Below are 16,908 nucleotides of genomic sequence, written 5' to 3'. Positions count from 1 at the left end.
TGAAAATTCAACTTACAAAAGCAATGACTTATTATCAGAATTCAGGGCTCAATTGTAGTCATAAATTGAGGACTACCTATACTGTGAAAAAGTGGCATGTACAGGGCGATTAGAATGGCAAAAGTAAGCATTGTGCTGTCATGCAACAAGTCCCATTCCTTTTGTATGTTAATTGTGGCATCACATGCATGCTCAAAACTGGCAATGCAATGCCCTTTGACAAAAGGAGCAGAATTCTATAGATAGTCATGTTCCAACTTCCTAACTCCATGAGATCATGGGATATCCTCTCTTACATTTCTTGATGCATAGTAGGACTCTCTGCTTCTCAGGTAAATGCTTAACAAAACTCAATCAGCCAACCCACTTTCTTGATAAGTTTCCATTGCCTTGTCAGGTCAGACATGCCCCAAATTTGAAATTTCCTTGACAAAACATGTTACCCTTTGTTCTTCTAAATAATAATATAGTCATCATAGATTTATTGATGTGACCTATGGACATAACTTTTCATTCTTCCTTTAGATGAACAGTGTTCCAAGTTCTACCATCCAGATAAGGGAACAGGCCTTCTCAATAAAATATGTCATGGTAACATTTGCCGATGCGCAGAAGGTAAGTTGGAATAATTAAGTAAGTTTATATCTGAGCACCAAAATAAAAGGTTTGGGGAAGAGATAGTATGGAATATTTTCCCTAGCAATGTCTTTTAAATGAGAACACGTACCCTCAACAGTCTATCCAACATACTGTCTTCTCTTTTTCCTTTCTTAAAGAAACCTGTTCCTTGCTCAACCAGCAGAAAAAGATTGATCTTCAGTTACGAATTCAAAAGGCCTGCGAGCCAAATGTGGATTACGGTATTTATCTTGTAGAATCTTATTAATAAGGTAGTGGTGTCTTTCATTGTTAAAGGTCTACTAATTATCAAGAAGAAATGGAGCAGCCAGTTTAAATTTATTCCTAATAAGATGATTTTTTTAAACCCTCAGCATTTTTAACCTTTAACCTGCAGTGATATTTTTCTAGTGAGCATGGTGCTGCTTTTTGGTGTGCTATTTACCCTCCAGTGCATCATATAACAATTCAGGGCTCCTAGAAATGGATTTGTATCAATGAGTAAGCAGAGGCAAAAGACTGAGGTTTGGAGAACATTTCCATGCTGCACACACTCACTTTTCACTATCAATTCTTCAAAAAGCAGCATGAAGCCAAAGTCTGCGGAGAGGGGCGGCATACAAATCTAAATAATAATAGTAATAATAATAATAATAATAATAATAATAATAATAATAATAATGTTCAGTAATCTGTATGGCCCCAACTTCAAAATCCAGAGCTTAAACACTACAGTAGGGTGAACTGGAGTGATGTGAAAGTTTTCACAAAAGGGGGAAAGGACTTCTTGGAAGCTAAAGCCCTGTGCAGTAGTCCAGACCGGACACATCAGCAGGATCTTTAGCATAAAGTTACATTAAACAGATTCATGAAGACTGAAAATATTTTTTGCATCCTCTAGGTCTCTCCCTTGTGGGGTGCCTCAGGGGTTGGTCCTCTCCCCCCTGCTATTTAATATCTACATGAAACCGCTGGGTGAGATCATCCAAGGGCATGGGGTGAGGTATCATCAATATGCTGATGATACCCAGTTATACATCTCCACCCCATGTCCAGTCAACGAAGCAGTGGAAGTGATGTGCCGGTGGCTGGAGGCTGTTGGGGTCTGGATGGGTGTCAACATGCTCACTCAAACTCAACCCAGACAAGACGGAATGGCTGTGGGTCTTGCCTCCCAAGGGCAATTCCATCTGTCCGTCAATTACCCTGGGGGAGGAATTATTGACCCCCCTCAGAGAGGGTTCGCAACTTGGCCGCCCTCCTCAATCCACAGCTAACATTGGAACACCATCTTTCAGCTGTGGCGAGGAGGGCGTTTGCCCAGGTTCGCCTGATGCACCAGTTGCGGCCCTATTTGGACAGGGAGTCATTGCTCACAGTCGCTCATGCTCTCATCACCTCGAGGTTCGATTACTGCAACACTCTCTACATGGGGCTACCTTTCAAAAGTGTTCGGAGACTTCAGATTGTGCAGAATGCGGCCGCGAGAGCCATTGTGAGGCTTCCCAGGTGCGCCCACTCCATGGGCTGCACTACAACACTCCATGGGCTGCACTGGCTGCCGATCAGTTTCCGGTCACAATTCAAAGTGTTGGTTATGACCTTTAAAGCCCTACATGGCATTGGACCAGAGTACCTCTGGAACCGCCTGCTACCGCCCAAATCCCAGTAATTGATAAGGCCCCCCAGAGTTGGCCTTCTCCGGGTCCCGTCGGTTTAACAATGTCATTTGGTGGGCCCCAAGGGAAGAGCCTTCTCTGTGGCAGCTCCGGCCCTCTGGAATCAACTCCCCCTGGAGTTTAGAATTGCCCCCACCCTCCTTGTCTTTTGTAAATTACTCAAGACCCACCTATATCACCAGGCATGGGGGAACTGAGACACCTTCCCCAGGCTTTTATATTTTCTTTGGTATGTATGTGTTGTTTGGTTTTAAACGATAGGATTTTATATGTCTTTTTCTCTTTTAATATTATATTTTTTCCACTGTAACATTGTTTTTATTATTGTTGTGAGCCACCCCGAGTTTTCGGAGAGGGGCGGCATACAAATCTAATAAATTATTATAAATTATTATTATTATTATAAATTTTAGAACATCTGGCCTTACTTCATATCTAGGCTACCTCACATGACTGATAATAGTATCGCACTCATAGAACCAGGGCACCTTAAGAGAAAATACACAATTTGCTTCCATGTATCGCACATTGGAGCTAGTACTCAGTGGCCTCACCTGGAGGTTTCTAGACTGCCACAAAGATCCAGCCTGGAAGTGTCCATAGTCTAGGTGGAAATGTTAACAGGACCTGTCCCAAAGGTGCTTTTCCAAAAAGCAACTGGACGTTCTTGATATGAAAGGAAATCTGGTTGCTTTTTAGGAATCTGCACAGAAAATTAGCAGCACCTGTGCCTCACTGATTATGCCACTCATGGTGAAAAATAATCCGCTGTTTTAATGAGTATTGTTTCTGTCTTTGTTCTTATAAGTCTACAAAACCAAGCTGCTTCGAATAGAAGAAAAAGATGGTAATGATGTCTATGTCATGGAAGTTATAGAAGTTATTAAAGGAGGTAAGAATTTTTCCCTAAAACAAACATTTTCTTTAAATCTGAAAGTTCATTTGAACCCTATTTGAAAGTTCACATTGGTCTATTTGATTTGATTTGATTTAATTTATTCAATTTAAGTGCCACCTCGGTATTAATTGATTCTGGGCAATGTAGAATAACATCAAACAAAACAATAAATGCAATATAGTAAAATTACTAAAAATTAGGAAAAAAGAATAAAGAGCAGAAACAGATGCTGAATCCAGTTGATACCATCCATACTCCCAAACATCTCAGACAGGAGCCCGATCACCCCAAGACCTTGAAGCTTTCTAGGGAAGGCAGCAGAATTGTTGAAAGCTGTTGCAGAGATATTGTCTTTACCTACCTGCTGAATTTTCATCTCTATGGTCAGAATTTCAGTGTTTCCCAGAATTTTCCTTGAGTAAGAATGCTGTAATTCTCTCAAAAAGTAAGAGGGCAGGCATTAAAAACCTCAAGTGTCAGTAGGACATATTTTATTGCACAGAAGCTTACATTTCTATGGAACCGTAAAGTATTTTCCATTGGCAGGAAGTTCTCTCAAAATGTGATTGATTGAATATTTCCCAAAATTGTTTGTAGCACTTTAGGATTCATCATTTTCACAAATGTGTTTCAGTAACTCCTTCTGACTTCTCTTATTCATGAATTATCAAAAGAAATAATGGGATTTCGGTCTGCTTTCTTAAAACAAAGTCACCCTTTTAATCCTTCTGGTTACATTTAGGATGTAGATACAGGTCTAATGAATTATTTTGCTTGTAAGAGGAGTATACCTTTAAATTGATCTCTCTGCTCTTTTTCTGTGTTTTAAAGAGAGGAAATATCTTATTCCTCATCATTATCACTGTTATTTAAACTCACAGCAGGGTTTTTCTAAACAATGTTTCTGTTTTAAATAAGGATTCGGGATTTTGTTTGTGGGGATGAGGTGCTAGGGATGAGTTACATCAAAAAAAGAGGAAGGAGCCATTTTGTTCATTCTACCAGTTTCTTGTATCCTGATCAATTTGTTCCAGTGAATCAGAAGATCCTCCAAAGTTTGGGCAGGATCTGTTGTAGGGGGCTGCCAATGGCCTTCCTTTCACTTCTGTTGATGGGAATCTTCCCTGGGTGATCCACAGACAGATGAGGTTAGCCTGAAAAGTGCTCTAGTATTGAGATAGGAAACTGGTTTTTCAGGGTCAGATGCTGCAGTATCTGTGTTGCGTATAATTGGCCACTCTGGGGAAAAAGGTAGAGCTGAGAAGATGGTTTGTTTGCCTCAAATACAATCCAATAGCAGTTGAAGAAAGGGCCAATGCACCCACTAAATACAGCTATTCCTTCTTCTCTGGCTATTTAACATTACTTGCCAATGAAAGACCATATTGAAATATTTATTCAGATTCTATCAAATTTCTGCAGGCACTGATCGAAATCCACAAGCAAAGCCCCGCCAGTATGTAAGTCAAAGGAAATGCCAGGAAGCTTTGAATTTGAAGCTGGAAAATGATTATTTGATCTGGGGTCTCAGCAGTGACCTGTGGCCCATGAAAGATGAGTACGTATTTCACTATTTTTTAAAATGTTTTTTAAAATGCCCCCGAGTTCCCCAGGCCGGCTCTGACGTTTTAAAACACGCGCACCGCTTCGCAGCTGTCTGCTGAATCCGAACGCGGAAGTTAGCGTTCCGGATTCAGCAGAGAGCTGCGAAGCAGCGCGCGTGTTTTAAAACGTCAGAGCCGGCCTGGGGAACTCGGGGGCTTCCCCCCAAGCCCCCCAGGCCGGCTCTGACATTTTAAAACACGCGCACTGCTTCGCAGCTGTCTCTGAACGCTAACTTCCGCGTTCGGCGGCAGCGGGGTTTTTTGTTGTTGCACGGATTAATTGACTTTACATTGTTTCCTATGGGAAACAATGTTTCGTCATACGAGCGTTCTGACTTACGAGCCTCCTTCCGGAACCAATTAGTCTCGTAAGTCGGGGTTCTACTGTATACCTTTAGCATTCAGATCCAATTTTTTGCTATTCGTCCCAACTGAAAGTTGTAAAATCATAGACTGGGAAGAAGCCATCTATGAGATAAAACTGATTTATTGTTTCATTCATTCATTCATTCATTCATTCATTCATTCATTCATTCATTCATTCAGCCAGCTCATCTGTGCTCTATACTGCCAAATTTTGCAATTCCCAAGGGTGTCATGATAGCAGTAATGTTTTACGTTAGGAGCCCTTCGAATTTTCCAGAATTTGGTTGAGGATTCGGATTTTAAGGAAAAAGAAAAGTTTCTTTTCTCACTCTAAAAACAAAATCTAAATTGAAATGCCATATTCGTAACATGAAATGTTTAAAAACTATATTTGGATTCAATCCAAGCCCTGTGCATTGTTCCAACAAGAGACAGTTGAATTAATTTCCTTGCAGGGTTGTTTTTAGCTATCCTGTTTCTCTTTCCAGTATTTCCTACCTCATTACAAAGAACACCTGGATCGAGAGGTGGCCAAATGCCGATGAATGTCAGGATGACGAATTCCAGAACCTGTGTGAGGACTTTACTCAGTTGTCCAACACACTGACTATTTTTGGCTGCCCTACTTAAAATTTAGAAGAAACAATGATATGAAGAACAATCTCAGAAAACAGATTTTTGAGCAAATACATATATGTTACTTTGCCTCTTGATTTTTTAGTTTTTATCATTTTGCTCTGCTATTTTCCTTCAAAATTGTTTATACATAAAATAAATAATTGATTTCTTACTTTGGTATTCTGTTGATTGTTAATAAGCAGTGATATTTCAGGATTATTCTTTTTTGTTCTTCTAATTCTTTTATTAATTGAGGTTCTAGAAGAAGATTATAAAGTACTGTTTTAGTGATGGATGGATGAGTTAGTGGATGAATAATAACTGGAATTAATAAGGTTGAGGGAGAGAATTAGGTGGCACAGCTCAACGGAATGCAGAATATAAATTTACTTCCTTGTAAATTTATCCCTGTAAATAGAAGAGATATATCTCTGCATTTTGCTGCATTTTGAGTTTCCATCTTTTTCATTTTCTGCAAATTGGAAAGGCGTGCACATATATAATTCTCCCATGCATATAACTTTCTATCCATTACAAATTACATCACAAGTTCATATCTAGATCATAAAAGTAATCTTGAATATTAGTTGCAGCTATCCCCTCTTTAATGTTCTTCAAAGTTATAAATAATTATTTGCTTATTTATTTGTTAAATTTATAAGCCACCCAACTGCTTGTGGACTCTGGATATATAGTTATAATGTATAAAAATGAGAAACATTTATTTATTTATTTAACAAGATTTATATGCTGCCCAACTCTAGTGGACACCGGGCAGCTAACAAAATTTAAAACAAATATAAAAAGTTACAATATCACAGTAAGAATGTAGAAACAAATAATAGCCCTTAAAATAACATACATACACTCAGTCATTCATGGTCCCAGGTTCACCAGAAAAGCCAGGTCTTTCCGGAAGGCCGGTAGGATAGGGATGGTGCGGATCTCTGGAGGCAGTTGGTTCCAAAGGGTCAGAACTGCCACAGAGAAGGCCCTTCCCTGCAGTCCTGCCAACTGATATTGTTTGACAGACAGGACCTGGAGAAGGCCAACTCTGTGGGCCATTATTGGCTGCTGGGAAGTATAGGGTAGCAGGCTGTCCCATAAGTAGACTGGTCCTAAGCCATGCAGGGCTTTAAAGGTAATAACCAACATTTTGAATTGCATCTGGAGACCAACTGGTAGCCACTGCAGCTTGCGGAGAACTAGAGTTTTAGAGCCTAAACTAAGAATTAATCAAGGAAGATCAGAGTCTACAGATACTTTCTTCTGAGAAGTTTTTTTAAAAGATGTATTAAGATTGTCAAGGAAGTGCACAGCAGCTCTCCAGATGAAGTTGGAGACCCTAATATAAACTTGTAATCTTTTATAAACCAGACCCCAAAAAAGAGGCAGAGTTGTATTGTATATAAAGGACCACTGTATTGCTACAGAAATGCCCAAAACAGAAGTTGAAAACCTCCAGAATGCATATGGTCAATAAAAAAGAAAATAGAATGACATTGCCATAGATGTATACTACAACCAAGCCATAAAATTAAAAAAAAAAATTAGATGTACCGTATTTTTTGGAATATAAGATTCACAAGAGTATAAGACGCACCTTAGTTTTTGAGGAGGAAAATAGGAAAAAAAAATCTGCCTACCAGGTATTCATCTGGCTAGCTTCCTTAGCCTGGTCAGCTTCAGCACATTAGTTCACTGGTTTTGAGCAATCCTGGAAAAGATAATAAAAAATAGATCTGTAAACATCTAGAATCTGTTGCTTAAAACAGATCATGCCAACCAATCTTATTTCATTCTTTGACAATATGACTAAAGTAGTAGACCAGGAAAATTATGCGGACATAATATGCTTAGATTTCAGTATAGATTCAACAAAGTATTACAACCTATTTCTTGATAAACTAGAAAATGTGGGATAGTCAGCATTACCACCAAATGTATTTGTAACTGGCTGATAAACTACATTCGACAAGTAGTCCTTAATGATATTACATCTACATGGAAAGAGGTAAGCTGTGCAGTAATATCTAGGCTTCAATATCTTCATAAATTTATTTATTATTTATTTATTAATTGGATTTGTATGCTGCCCCTCTCCGAGGACTTAGGGTGGCTCACAACATATCAAAGAAACATAACAATACATCGAGATCTAACTAATATAATTAAAAACCCTAAAAGTTCTAACATAATTAAAAAACATTCATTACCACTCACTCTGTGACTTAGAAAAGGGAATAACTATCACAGGCCTAGAGACTAAAATATATAAAGAACTTGCAAGAACTGGGTATGCAGTAGTAGAATTCCGCTGGTTTGTACTGGTTCAGTAGAACTGATAGCTGCCAGAGGACTGGAAAAGAGCTGATGTTGTTCCCATCTTCAAAAAAGGAAAAGAAAAACAGACCCAGGAAACTACAGACTGTTCTGTGCATGGCCTCTTGGAGCGAAACCACCGAGCCAAAAGTCCACTATTTCATGGTAAAATTATGCTCTTTATTGGCAAAATGAGCACAAAGTGAAAAGCAGATTGAATGGTAAGAAGGGAATAAAGTCTGGGAAAAGTGCCAACTCAGCCTGATTGCATTCTTTAGTGATAATAGAGGCAATTTATCATTCAAGAGAATAAAACAGCTCACCAAAATTTAAAGAAAACATCATCCAGCAAAGAATGTCTTTTAGTAAGGCAGGAATCATGCTTTTGGAGTCTTTATCAGGCACCCCCCCACACTCGAACATCTCTTCCATGAACAGCATTGAAATCTCACACCCAATTATCCAGTATCCTTTGCTTTTATACTGCTTGGAAGTGACATCACAGCCCAAAGAGGTAAAGCTGTAAGCTTATTTCCTTTTACTATGCAAGTCCTCTTGCCTTCTCAGAAATCTTCTATATCTAGCATCTAATAATGAATTGTTCATCAATGTCTTCCTCATCCTCCAACTGAGACCACTCCCCCATTGTTATATCAGCCCACTCTGGTGGTTCCTCGGGATCACTCAAGTCACTTTCCCCCTCACTCTCACTCTATGCATCAGCTGGCAAACCCACTTGCCCAGGGTATCCAGAGGGACCTGGCTCATCCTCCTCAGAATCTGACATTACCAGAGATGGACAAGGAGCTCTCACAACACAGACAAATCAGTCTAACATCAATACCCAGGAAAATACTGGAAAAGATAGTTAAAAAAAAAATCTGCCAACCCCTAGAAATAAGTAAAATAATAACCAGTAGCCAAAAGGGTTTTGTTAAAAAGAAATCATGCCAAACCAATCTCATTTCATTCTTCAATACAGTGTCTAAATAAGTAGACCAGCAAAATACTGTAGACATAATCAGGGCCACCATCAGGAATTTTGGGGTCCCATACAGCCTAAGTGTCTGCCCCCCCCCCCGCCATTTTAAAACTATTTTAAGTCGCCGAGCCACTCCATCCCCCGGGGATCATTTCCCGCTTCACGCCAAGCGAGGCGGTCCCATAGACCAGTGTTTCCCAACCTTGGCAACATGAAGATATCTGGACTTCAACTCCCAGAATTCCCCAGCCAGTGAATGCTGGCTGGGGAATTCTGGGAGTTGAAGTCCAGATATATTCAAGTTGTCAAGGTTGGGAAACACTGCCAAAGGCTATTTCAGGAACTGGGTTAAGCTGATTGTGTGGACTCATCCAGGAGAAAGAAAGAAGCGGGAGCGGCGAGGGAAAGAAAGAGCCTCCTGGCATCGGTCAGGCGGAGCATGGCTTATTTATGGCTCCTTGGCACTTCTCCCTTCTTGGAAGAGGCCTTGTTGACAAAACCATATGCTTTCTAGTGAGGGGAGAGGGGAGGGGGATCCCACACCTGGCAGCCACTGGCGAGGAGCTGGAAAGGATGAGGGGAGAGAAAAAGCAGGGTACCAGCAGTCGGGCAGGTGTCTTGAGGGGGCACTCCCATCTGGAAGGAAGGGAAAAAAGGCGAGGGCGAGCTATGAAGGAAGGAAGGAAGGAGGAAGGAAGGAATGGTAAAAGGGGCGATAAAGAGAGGAATGGGTGAATGAATGGACGGAGGGTGGGAAGGAAGGAAGGAAAGAGGGAAGGGACAGGAACAGAGGAAGGGCGCAAAGGAAGCAAGGAAAGGTGTGAAAGGGGAGAGTAAGAGAGGAAGGAGTGAAAGAAGGGAGTGAGGGAGGAAAGAAGGGAGGAAGGAGAAGGAAAGCAAGAAATGGAGGGAGGGAAGGAAGGAAAGAAGGAAAGAAAGAAAGAAAGAAAGAAAGGGGGAAGGGACAGGAACAGAGGAAGGAAGCAAGGAAACTTATGAAAGGGGAGAGTAAGAGGGGAAGGACTGAAGGAAGGGAGGGAAGAAGGTAGGAAGGAGAAAGAAAAGAAGAAATAATGGAAGGGAAGGTAAAAGAGAGAAAGAAAAAGAGCAAGAAAGAAAGCAAGAAAGAGAAAGAAAGAAAGAAAGAGAATGAAAGAGAAATAAAAAGAGAGAGGGGGAATGAAAGAAATGGAAGGGGGGAAAGAAGTACTGCACAACAGAAAAATCCTATGGTGCTCTAAAACTTCCATACCAGGAGAAAACTATACCCCAACATTTGATCAGCCCTTTTAATCTGAGGCTATGCAAACAGCTCCACTCTGCAAACAATATATTTAAGCTGTGGTTTCATGCCGGCTACATGCTGGCAGTGGTAGCACTAATAGAGCCATGGGAGAGTGCATTACAGTGCAGCTGATTTCCAAAGGAAAAACAGCAACTTATTCAGGACCCACAATGCATGTTTATTCCAAAAATGCCCTTTGGGCCTTCAGTTCCAAGCAAACATTGTCCAGCTGGAGCTGGAGGAGCAGTTCCTCAAGGAGGACTTCAATTTTTCTTTAGAATTTTTTCCCCCTTGACCAGCTTTTGTGCAACTTAACAGGAGAGGGCGTGAAAGATGTGGGTGGGGGGGAGAGAAAGGGAGGGGGAGTGAGAGAAGCCTGGAGCCAACTTACAAGCCCTAGTACAGTGTTTCCCAACCTTTTTTGAGCCGTGGCACATTATTCATATTTTCAAAATCCTGGGGAACACTGAAGGGGGGGGGGGCGCTAAAGAAAAGTTTGGACAAAAAAAATATCTCTTCCTCCATTTCGCTCTATTTCTCCCTCCCTCTTTCTCTCTCTTCCTTCCTTCCCTTCTTTCTCTCCATCCCTCTTTCTTTCTTCCTCTCTTTTTTGCTCTCTTTCTCTCTCCCTCCTTTCCTCCCTCTATGTCTTTCTCTCTCCCTTGCTCTCTCTGCCTCTCTTGCTATCTCTCTTTCATTCTCTCTCTTTCTCTCTCTTTTTCCGTCTCTCTTGCTATCTCTTTCTTTCTCCCTCTCTCTGTCTCTCTCTCTCTCTTGCTATCTCTCTTGCTATGTCTCTCTTTCTCTCTCTGTCTCTCTTGCTATGTCTCTCTCTCTGCCTCTTGCTGTCTCTTTCTCTCTCTCTCTCTTTCTCTGTCTCTCTTGCTATGTCTCTCTTTCTCTGTCTTTCTCTCTCTGTCTCTCTTGCTGTCTCTTTCTCTCCCCCCTCTTTCCCTCTCTCTTTCTCCCTCTCCCACTATCTCTCTCTCTCCCCTCTCTCCCTCTCTCTTTCTCCCTCTCCCTCTCTTGCTATCTCTTTCTCTCTCTTTCTCTCCCTCTCTCTCCCTCTCTCCCTCTCTTGCTATCTCTTTCTCCCCCCTCTCTCCCTCTCTCTTTCTCTCTCTCCCTCTCTTGCTATCTCTTTCTCTCTTTCTCTCCCTCTCTCTCCCTCTCTTGCTATCTCTTTCTCCCCCCCTCTCTCCCTCTCTCTTTCTCCCTCTCCCTCTCTTTCTCTTTCTCTCCCCCCTCTCTCCCCCCTCTTTCCCTCTCATTTTCTCTCTCTCCCTCTCTTGCTATCTCTCTCTCCCCTCTCTCTCCCTCTCTCTTTCTCTCTCTCCCTCTCTTGCTATCTCTTTCTCTCTCTTTCTCTCCCTCTCTCTCCCTCTCTTACTATCTCTTTCTCCCCCCTCTCTCCCTCTCTCTTTCTCCCTCTCCCTCTCTTTCTCTCTCTCTCCCCTCTCTCTCCCTCTCTCTCTCTCTCCCTCTCTTGTTATCTCTTTCTCTCCCCCCTCTCTCCCTCTCTCTTTCTCTCGGCGGCGGCAAGGTCGTCAGCTGTGAGGCGGAGCTCCAGAACGGAGCACTGACGGCGGCGGTTAGACGTGTGGCTAGACGCTGTAAATGCTGTCCAGCCGCCATGGATGGTCAGTGCCTCTGTTCCAGAGCTCCACCTCACAGCTGACCACTCTGCCGCTGCCCCACGGCTACTACCCGCTGCGACTGCTGAGAGAAAGAGAGAGGGAGAGAGGGGGGAGAGGGGGGCTACTACCTGCTGCGGCTGTCATTGCCGCCGCCATCACCCTCCCGCTGCACGCCGGCCTTCCGCTGCCGCTACCCTCCCACCAGCCCCAAAGCTCACCTGCTGCAGCCGCCAGGGAATCTCCAGCCGGGTGGGGTGCTGCAGTTGCCTTAAAACTTGGAAGGCGCTAAGAAGGAAGATCAGCTTCCGTTCTCACAACATTTTGCTCTTTGCAAAAAGTTTCGAGACCAGAAGCTGAGCTGCTTTTGTCGCGGCACACCTGAAAAGCCTCGTTTCCAAATTGCAATTACCGCCGCCACCCCAAAGGGTCTCCTACCTTGCTTCGCCACACGCACGGCACCACGCTTTATTTCAGGACCAGGACCGGGACCGGGAGGACCGCCGCGCTGCCAAAGGCTCCGTCGGGGCTTCGACTCGAGTTCTGCCTCGCCTTTTACTTTGCTGAGGTGCCGGCAAAAGAGGGAGGGTACAGTCTGCGCATGTGCAAGGCTGACTTGGCACCAGGAAGTCGGCCGACGGGCCCCCCTAATTGTTCAATTTGGCCAGGCCCCTGACGCCACTCCCAGTAGTACCGGTCTGTCTGCTTTAGCTTCTTCATTATTGTTGCTATTATGAACCCCAGAACACTAGGTTTTTACAAGGATTTTTTAAGAACCAGCCTGGAAAAATAATATTCTCTCCTATCTACTGTTCTATTTTACACTTAGAGTGATTTTGCTCTCCTTCTTTTCCCCGGGGCTACCACATATTTTTTAGGGATTTACATTCATTCAATGTTTATAGTCCAGAGTAAAAATATGTTTATGTTTATTTTGTCACATCAGGTTGCATAAGTCCAACTTAATATGCTATTCCATAATCAGCAACATCAGCCATAATACTAATTACTGTTTTGAACAATATGCAGGTTGTATTACACAAATGGCTATTTTCTGTCTGAAATTATGACTGAAATATGTCTGCACCTATATTGGTTCTCACTGTCAGCAAGTTTCTCCTTTGTTCTCTCTTTGTTCAGTTTCCATCCATTGCTTCTTGTTTTGCCTTCTGGTGCTTTGCAAAATACATTCCCCCCCCCCATTTCTTTCTGGTAGCCCTTTAAAAGCCTGTTGCCTATCACACTCTTGGGCAAAACATGTGAACCATTTCCTCCTTTTAGTGATCCGTGAAAGTACATCTATGTAGATAATAAAGTTGAAAAAATGTGAACAACATTTTTACAGAACTAGATTCATTGAGGCTGGGTGTGACAAGGAATAGCTGGGAGGCGAGGGGCTTGATGAGGTACCCCTTGATATGAGTGACATTGACTTGGCCATCCAGGTACATAACCATGAAGCTACTTCCACCTGGTCACATGGCCATCAAGTGATATGACTGCTAAGCCACTCCCACCTAGGCATATGATTATTAAGCAGCTCCCACAAAATTAAGCCACACCTACAAAATAAAGCCAAGCCCACAGATTTGCAGTAAAAAAATTTGGAACCCACCCCTGAACTGGTTCTGGAAAATAAAACATACAAAGAGTGGATGCAGGGACTGAGCTTGGCCAGTCTAGCAAAGAGAAGCACCAAGAGAGACATGATAGCAGTGTTCCAATACCTGAGGGGCAGTCAGAGAGAGGAGAGGGTTAGGCTATTTTCCAAAGCACCAGAAAGGCAGACAAGAAAAAATGGATGGAAAGTGACCAAGCAGAGATTCAACCTGGAAAATAAGGAGAAACTTTCTGACAGTGAGAGTGATCAACTAATGGAACAGCTTGCCTTCGGAGGCTGTGAGAGCTCCAGCACTTGAGACTTTCAAGAGGAGATTGGACAGCCATTTGTCAGTGTAGGGGCCCCTGTTTGAGCAGGTGGGTTGAACTAGAAGACCTACAAGGTCCCTTCCAACTCTGTTATCTGTTAAAATCTGTTAAATTTTTCTGGAGTTTGGCGAACCAGCTGTATAGCCTTCCTCCCTCAGCCCACCCCTCCCCATCTGCCATCCCAAATTGCATCAGTAAAGGTGGGCAGGTGGAGCAGGCTGTGTCAAATGGGCCACAATGGTGCAAGTTGATTGTATGATCCCGAGACACTGCAAACATCAAAAATACGAATCAGTTGCCAACATTCAAATTTTGATCATGTGGCCATGGGGATGCTGCAATGGCCATGTGAAAAATGACCCCAAATCATTTTTTCCAATACCGTTGTAACTTTGAACAGCTACTTAACGAAAGGTTGTAAGTTGAGGATTACCTGCCTGTCATCTTAAACCTGAAACTAAAGTAGATTTAGAGTACAGGCTTTGGTTGTTGGAAATCTTATAAGTTAAGCTTGGCATTAAGCTTTGAATGTCAAAGAAATGCATTGCCAGGGTAAAATGACAGAACATGGACTGTTGTTATGTGAGCTTTTTGGCCACGAGATCTATGAAAATGGATTTTGTTGCTCAGATTGAACCTGAGCAGTAGCTTCCTGGTTCCTTTCAGGTCATCAGTAGAGAGTTCTCTAGAATTTCTGCAGAATGTTCTTATCATGTGACAGGTTTATAGTCTTGGGCTTGGAGTCCCATAGCAACCTGAAACTTTATTGCATTGATACAACATCACTTATGCAAATAACTGCTCGGCTGGTTTGCTTCCTCCCGGGCTGTGTGGCTGTGCTTCACCCCAAAAGACAAAAAAAAAAGTGATGGCAATGCATGCACCCCCCCATCACCAGAAAATTTTAAAAATATTCAAAAAAACATAATGTCTACAGACCAGCACCAACCGAACCGGTTCCGTGATGTCATCATGAGATCACCAGCAGGTTGCTACCAGTTTGGGCAAACCAGTCCGAACCAGGAGGAACTCGCCTTTGGACAGAAGAGAAGTACATACCCACTCAATCCGCGTAACTATATACAAAACTTCTATAAGAATATGGCAGTGGCCTCATAACTGGATGTCCAATTCAGCTATCCAAGTGATCACCTTTGGTATGTTTTGTATAGATCTTCTAGTGAACCAGAGGATGCATATTATGGGCCAGTGATGGTAGCATGAGCCATATCTGCTGACACACAAGCCATTGCCCTAGCTCAGCTCCAATGTGCATGTGTGTGCTGGCCAGCTGATTTTTGCACAGAGGCTCTGGGAGAGTGTTTTTGGCTTCCAGAGAGCCTTCAGGGGGGGTGGGGGATGGTGTTTTTACCCTCCTCTGGTTCCAGGAAAGCTTTGGAGCCAAGGGAGGGCAAGACACGAGCCTACTGGGCCCACCAGAAGTTGGGAAACAGGCCGTTTCTGGCCTCCAGAGGGGTGGGGGAAGATGTTTTCACCCTCCCCAGGCATTGAATTATGGGTATAGGCACTCTCGCATATCTGATAGTGCACACCCACACTCTTTTGGCACCTGAGGAAGAAAAGGTTCACTATCACTGTTATGCGCGATCTCATACAATCTATTTAATTGTGTGCATATCAGCACCACAATAGCAACAAGGAAATGTTAAAGTAAAAGGAAATGCCATTAATCTTGAACTCTGATCAATGTTTGAAAATAGAACTATTTTTTTCTCTAAAGTTCAGAGCCACACACTCCTTTTTATTGTAAACTAGCTGATTACCCACCATTGCCTGGGTATTTATTTATCCCAATCTTGTATAAGACAGGAAAAGGAATTAATTATATCTATAGTGTCAAATCAAAGCAATTTTATTTACAGGGTTTTAAAAGTATAAAGACCTTGTTCAAAGTAGTAGTAGTCCTCAATGGCTCTAAGTCCACATGGAGAGAAGTAAGCTGTGGGGCATCACAAGGTTCCGACCTAGACCCAGTACTCTTTAATATCTTCATAAATGATCTAGATGAGGGAATAGCAGGAGAACTAACCAAAATTGCAGATGATGTTAAGCCGGCAGGAGTAGCAAACACCCCAGAGGACAGAAGAATAAAAAACACACATAAAAACTGGGCAAAACCATACTTAATAGCAGCGACTGGACTGCTGATCTGCTGTCACTTTGCTTTGGTATTGGAGGGAGAGAAGACAGCATGGAGGTGTGCAGGGCCGCCGATAGACCGGTACTACTGGGAGTGGCGTCAGGGGCCCGGCCAAATTGAACAATTAGGGGGCCCCGCCGGCCGGCCTCCTGGCGCCAAGTCAGCAACTCCTTGCACATGCGCAGACTGTACCCGCCCTCTTTTGTCGGCTGCCTGCCTCACCTCAGCAAAGTAAAAGGCCCGGCCAAATTGAACAATTAAGGGGGCCCGCCGGCCGGCCTCCTGGCGCCCAGTCAGCAGCTCCTTGCACATGCGCAGCGCAGACTGTACCCGCCCTCTTTTGCCGGCCGCCTGCCTCACCTCAGCAAAGTAAAAGGCGCGCCCTCTGCTCTGGTCCTTGTCGCGAGGCAGAACTCGAAGCCCCGGAGCCTTTGGCAGCGCAGCAGTCCTCCCGCTCCTGCGTGCTGTGCGGCGAAGGTAGGAGCCCCTTCAGGGTGGTGGCGGCGTGGCGTTGGGAATTGGAAACGAGGCTTTTGGGTGGCCGGGCGCTCGCCTCATCCGGGCCCTGGCCGGCACGCGCGGCGTGAATATTGGGCGTCCCTGCTTTCCACCCCCCCATAGGCATATCTGCTGGAATACTTGATAGGGCTCAGAATTTGAGAAAAACTGTTTAACGCAGTGTTTCCCAACCTTGGCAACTTGAAGATATTTGGACTTCAACTCCCAGAATTCCCCAGCCAGTGAATGCTGGCTAAGGAATTCTGGGAGTTGAAGTCCAGATATCTTCAAGTTGCCAAGGTTGGGAAACACTG

At 43.4% G+C, this 16,908-nt stretch overlaps 1 protein-coding gene across 1 annotated transcript in view; it reads left to right on the top strand.

Moving 5' to 3' along the window:
• LOC139161886 (A.superbus venom factor 1) overlaps positions 1 to 5,955 on the top strand; it is an 82,194-nt gene extending 76,239 nt beyond the window's left edge. Inside the window, exons 36-40 of the mRNA XM_070741582.1 lie at positions 526 to 615; positions 777 to 860; positions 3,106 to 3,189; positions 4,618 to 4,753; positions 5,654 to 5,955. Coding sequence (XP_070597683.1) covers positions 526 to 615; positions 777 to 860; positions 3,106 to 3,189; positions 4,618 to 4,753; positions 5,654 to 5,795 — 536 coding nt within the window. The 3' untranslated portion in view covers positions 5,796 to 5,955. The remainder of the gene's footprint in view (positions 1 to 525; positions 616 to 776; positions 861 to 3,105; positions 3,190 to 4,617; positions 4,754 to 5,653) is intronic.
• The last annotated feature ends 10,953 nt before the right edge of the window (positions 5,956 to 16,908 follow it).

This window comes from Erythrolamprus reginae, chromosome 2 (genome assembly GCF_031021105.1).
Source record: "Erythrolamprus reginae isolate rEryReg1 chromosome 2, rEryReg1.hap1, whole genome shotgun sequence".
Classification (NCBI taxonomy): domain Eukaryota; kingdom Metazoa; phylum Chordata; class Lepidosauria; order Squamata; family Dipsadidae; genus Erythrolamprus; species Erythrolamprus reginae.
The sequence above is the reverse complement of the archived record's forward strand: the minus strand, read 5'-3'. Positions and strand labels throughout refer to the sequence as shown.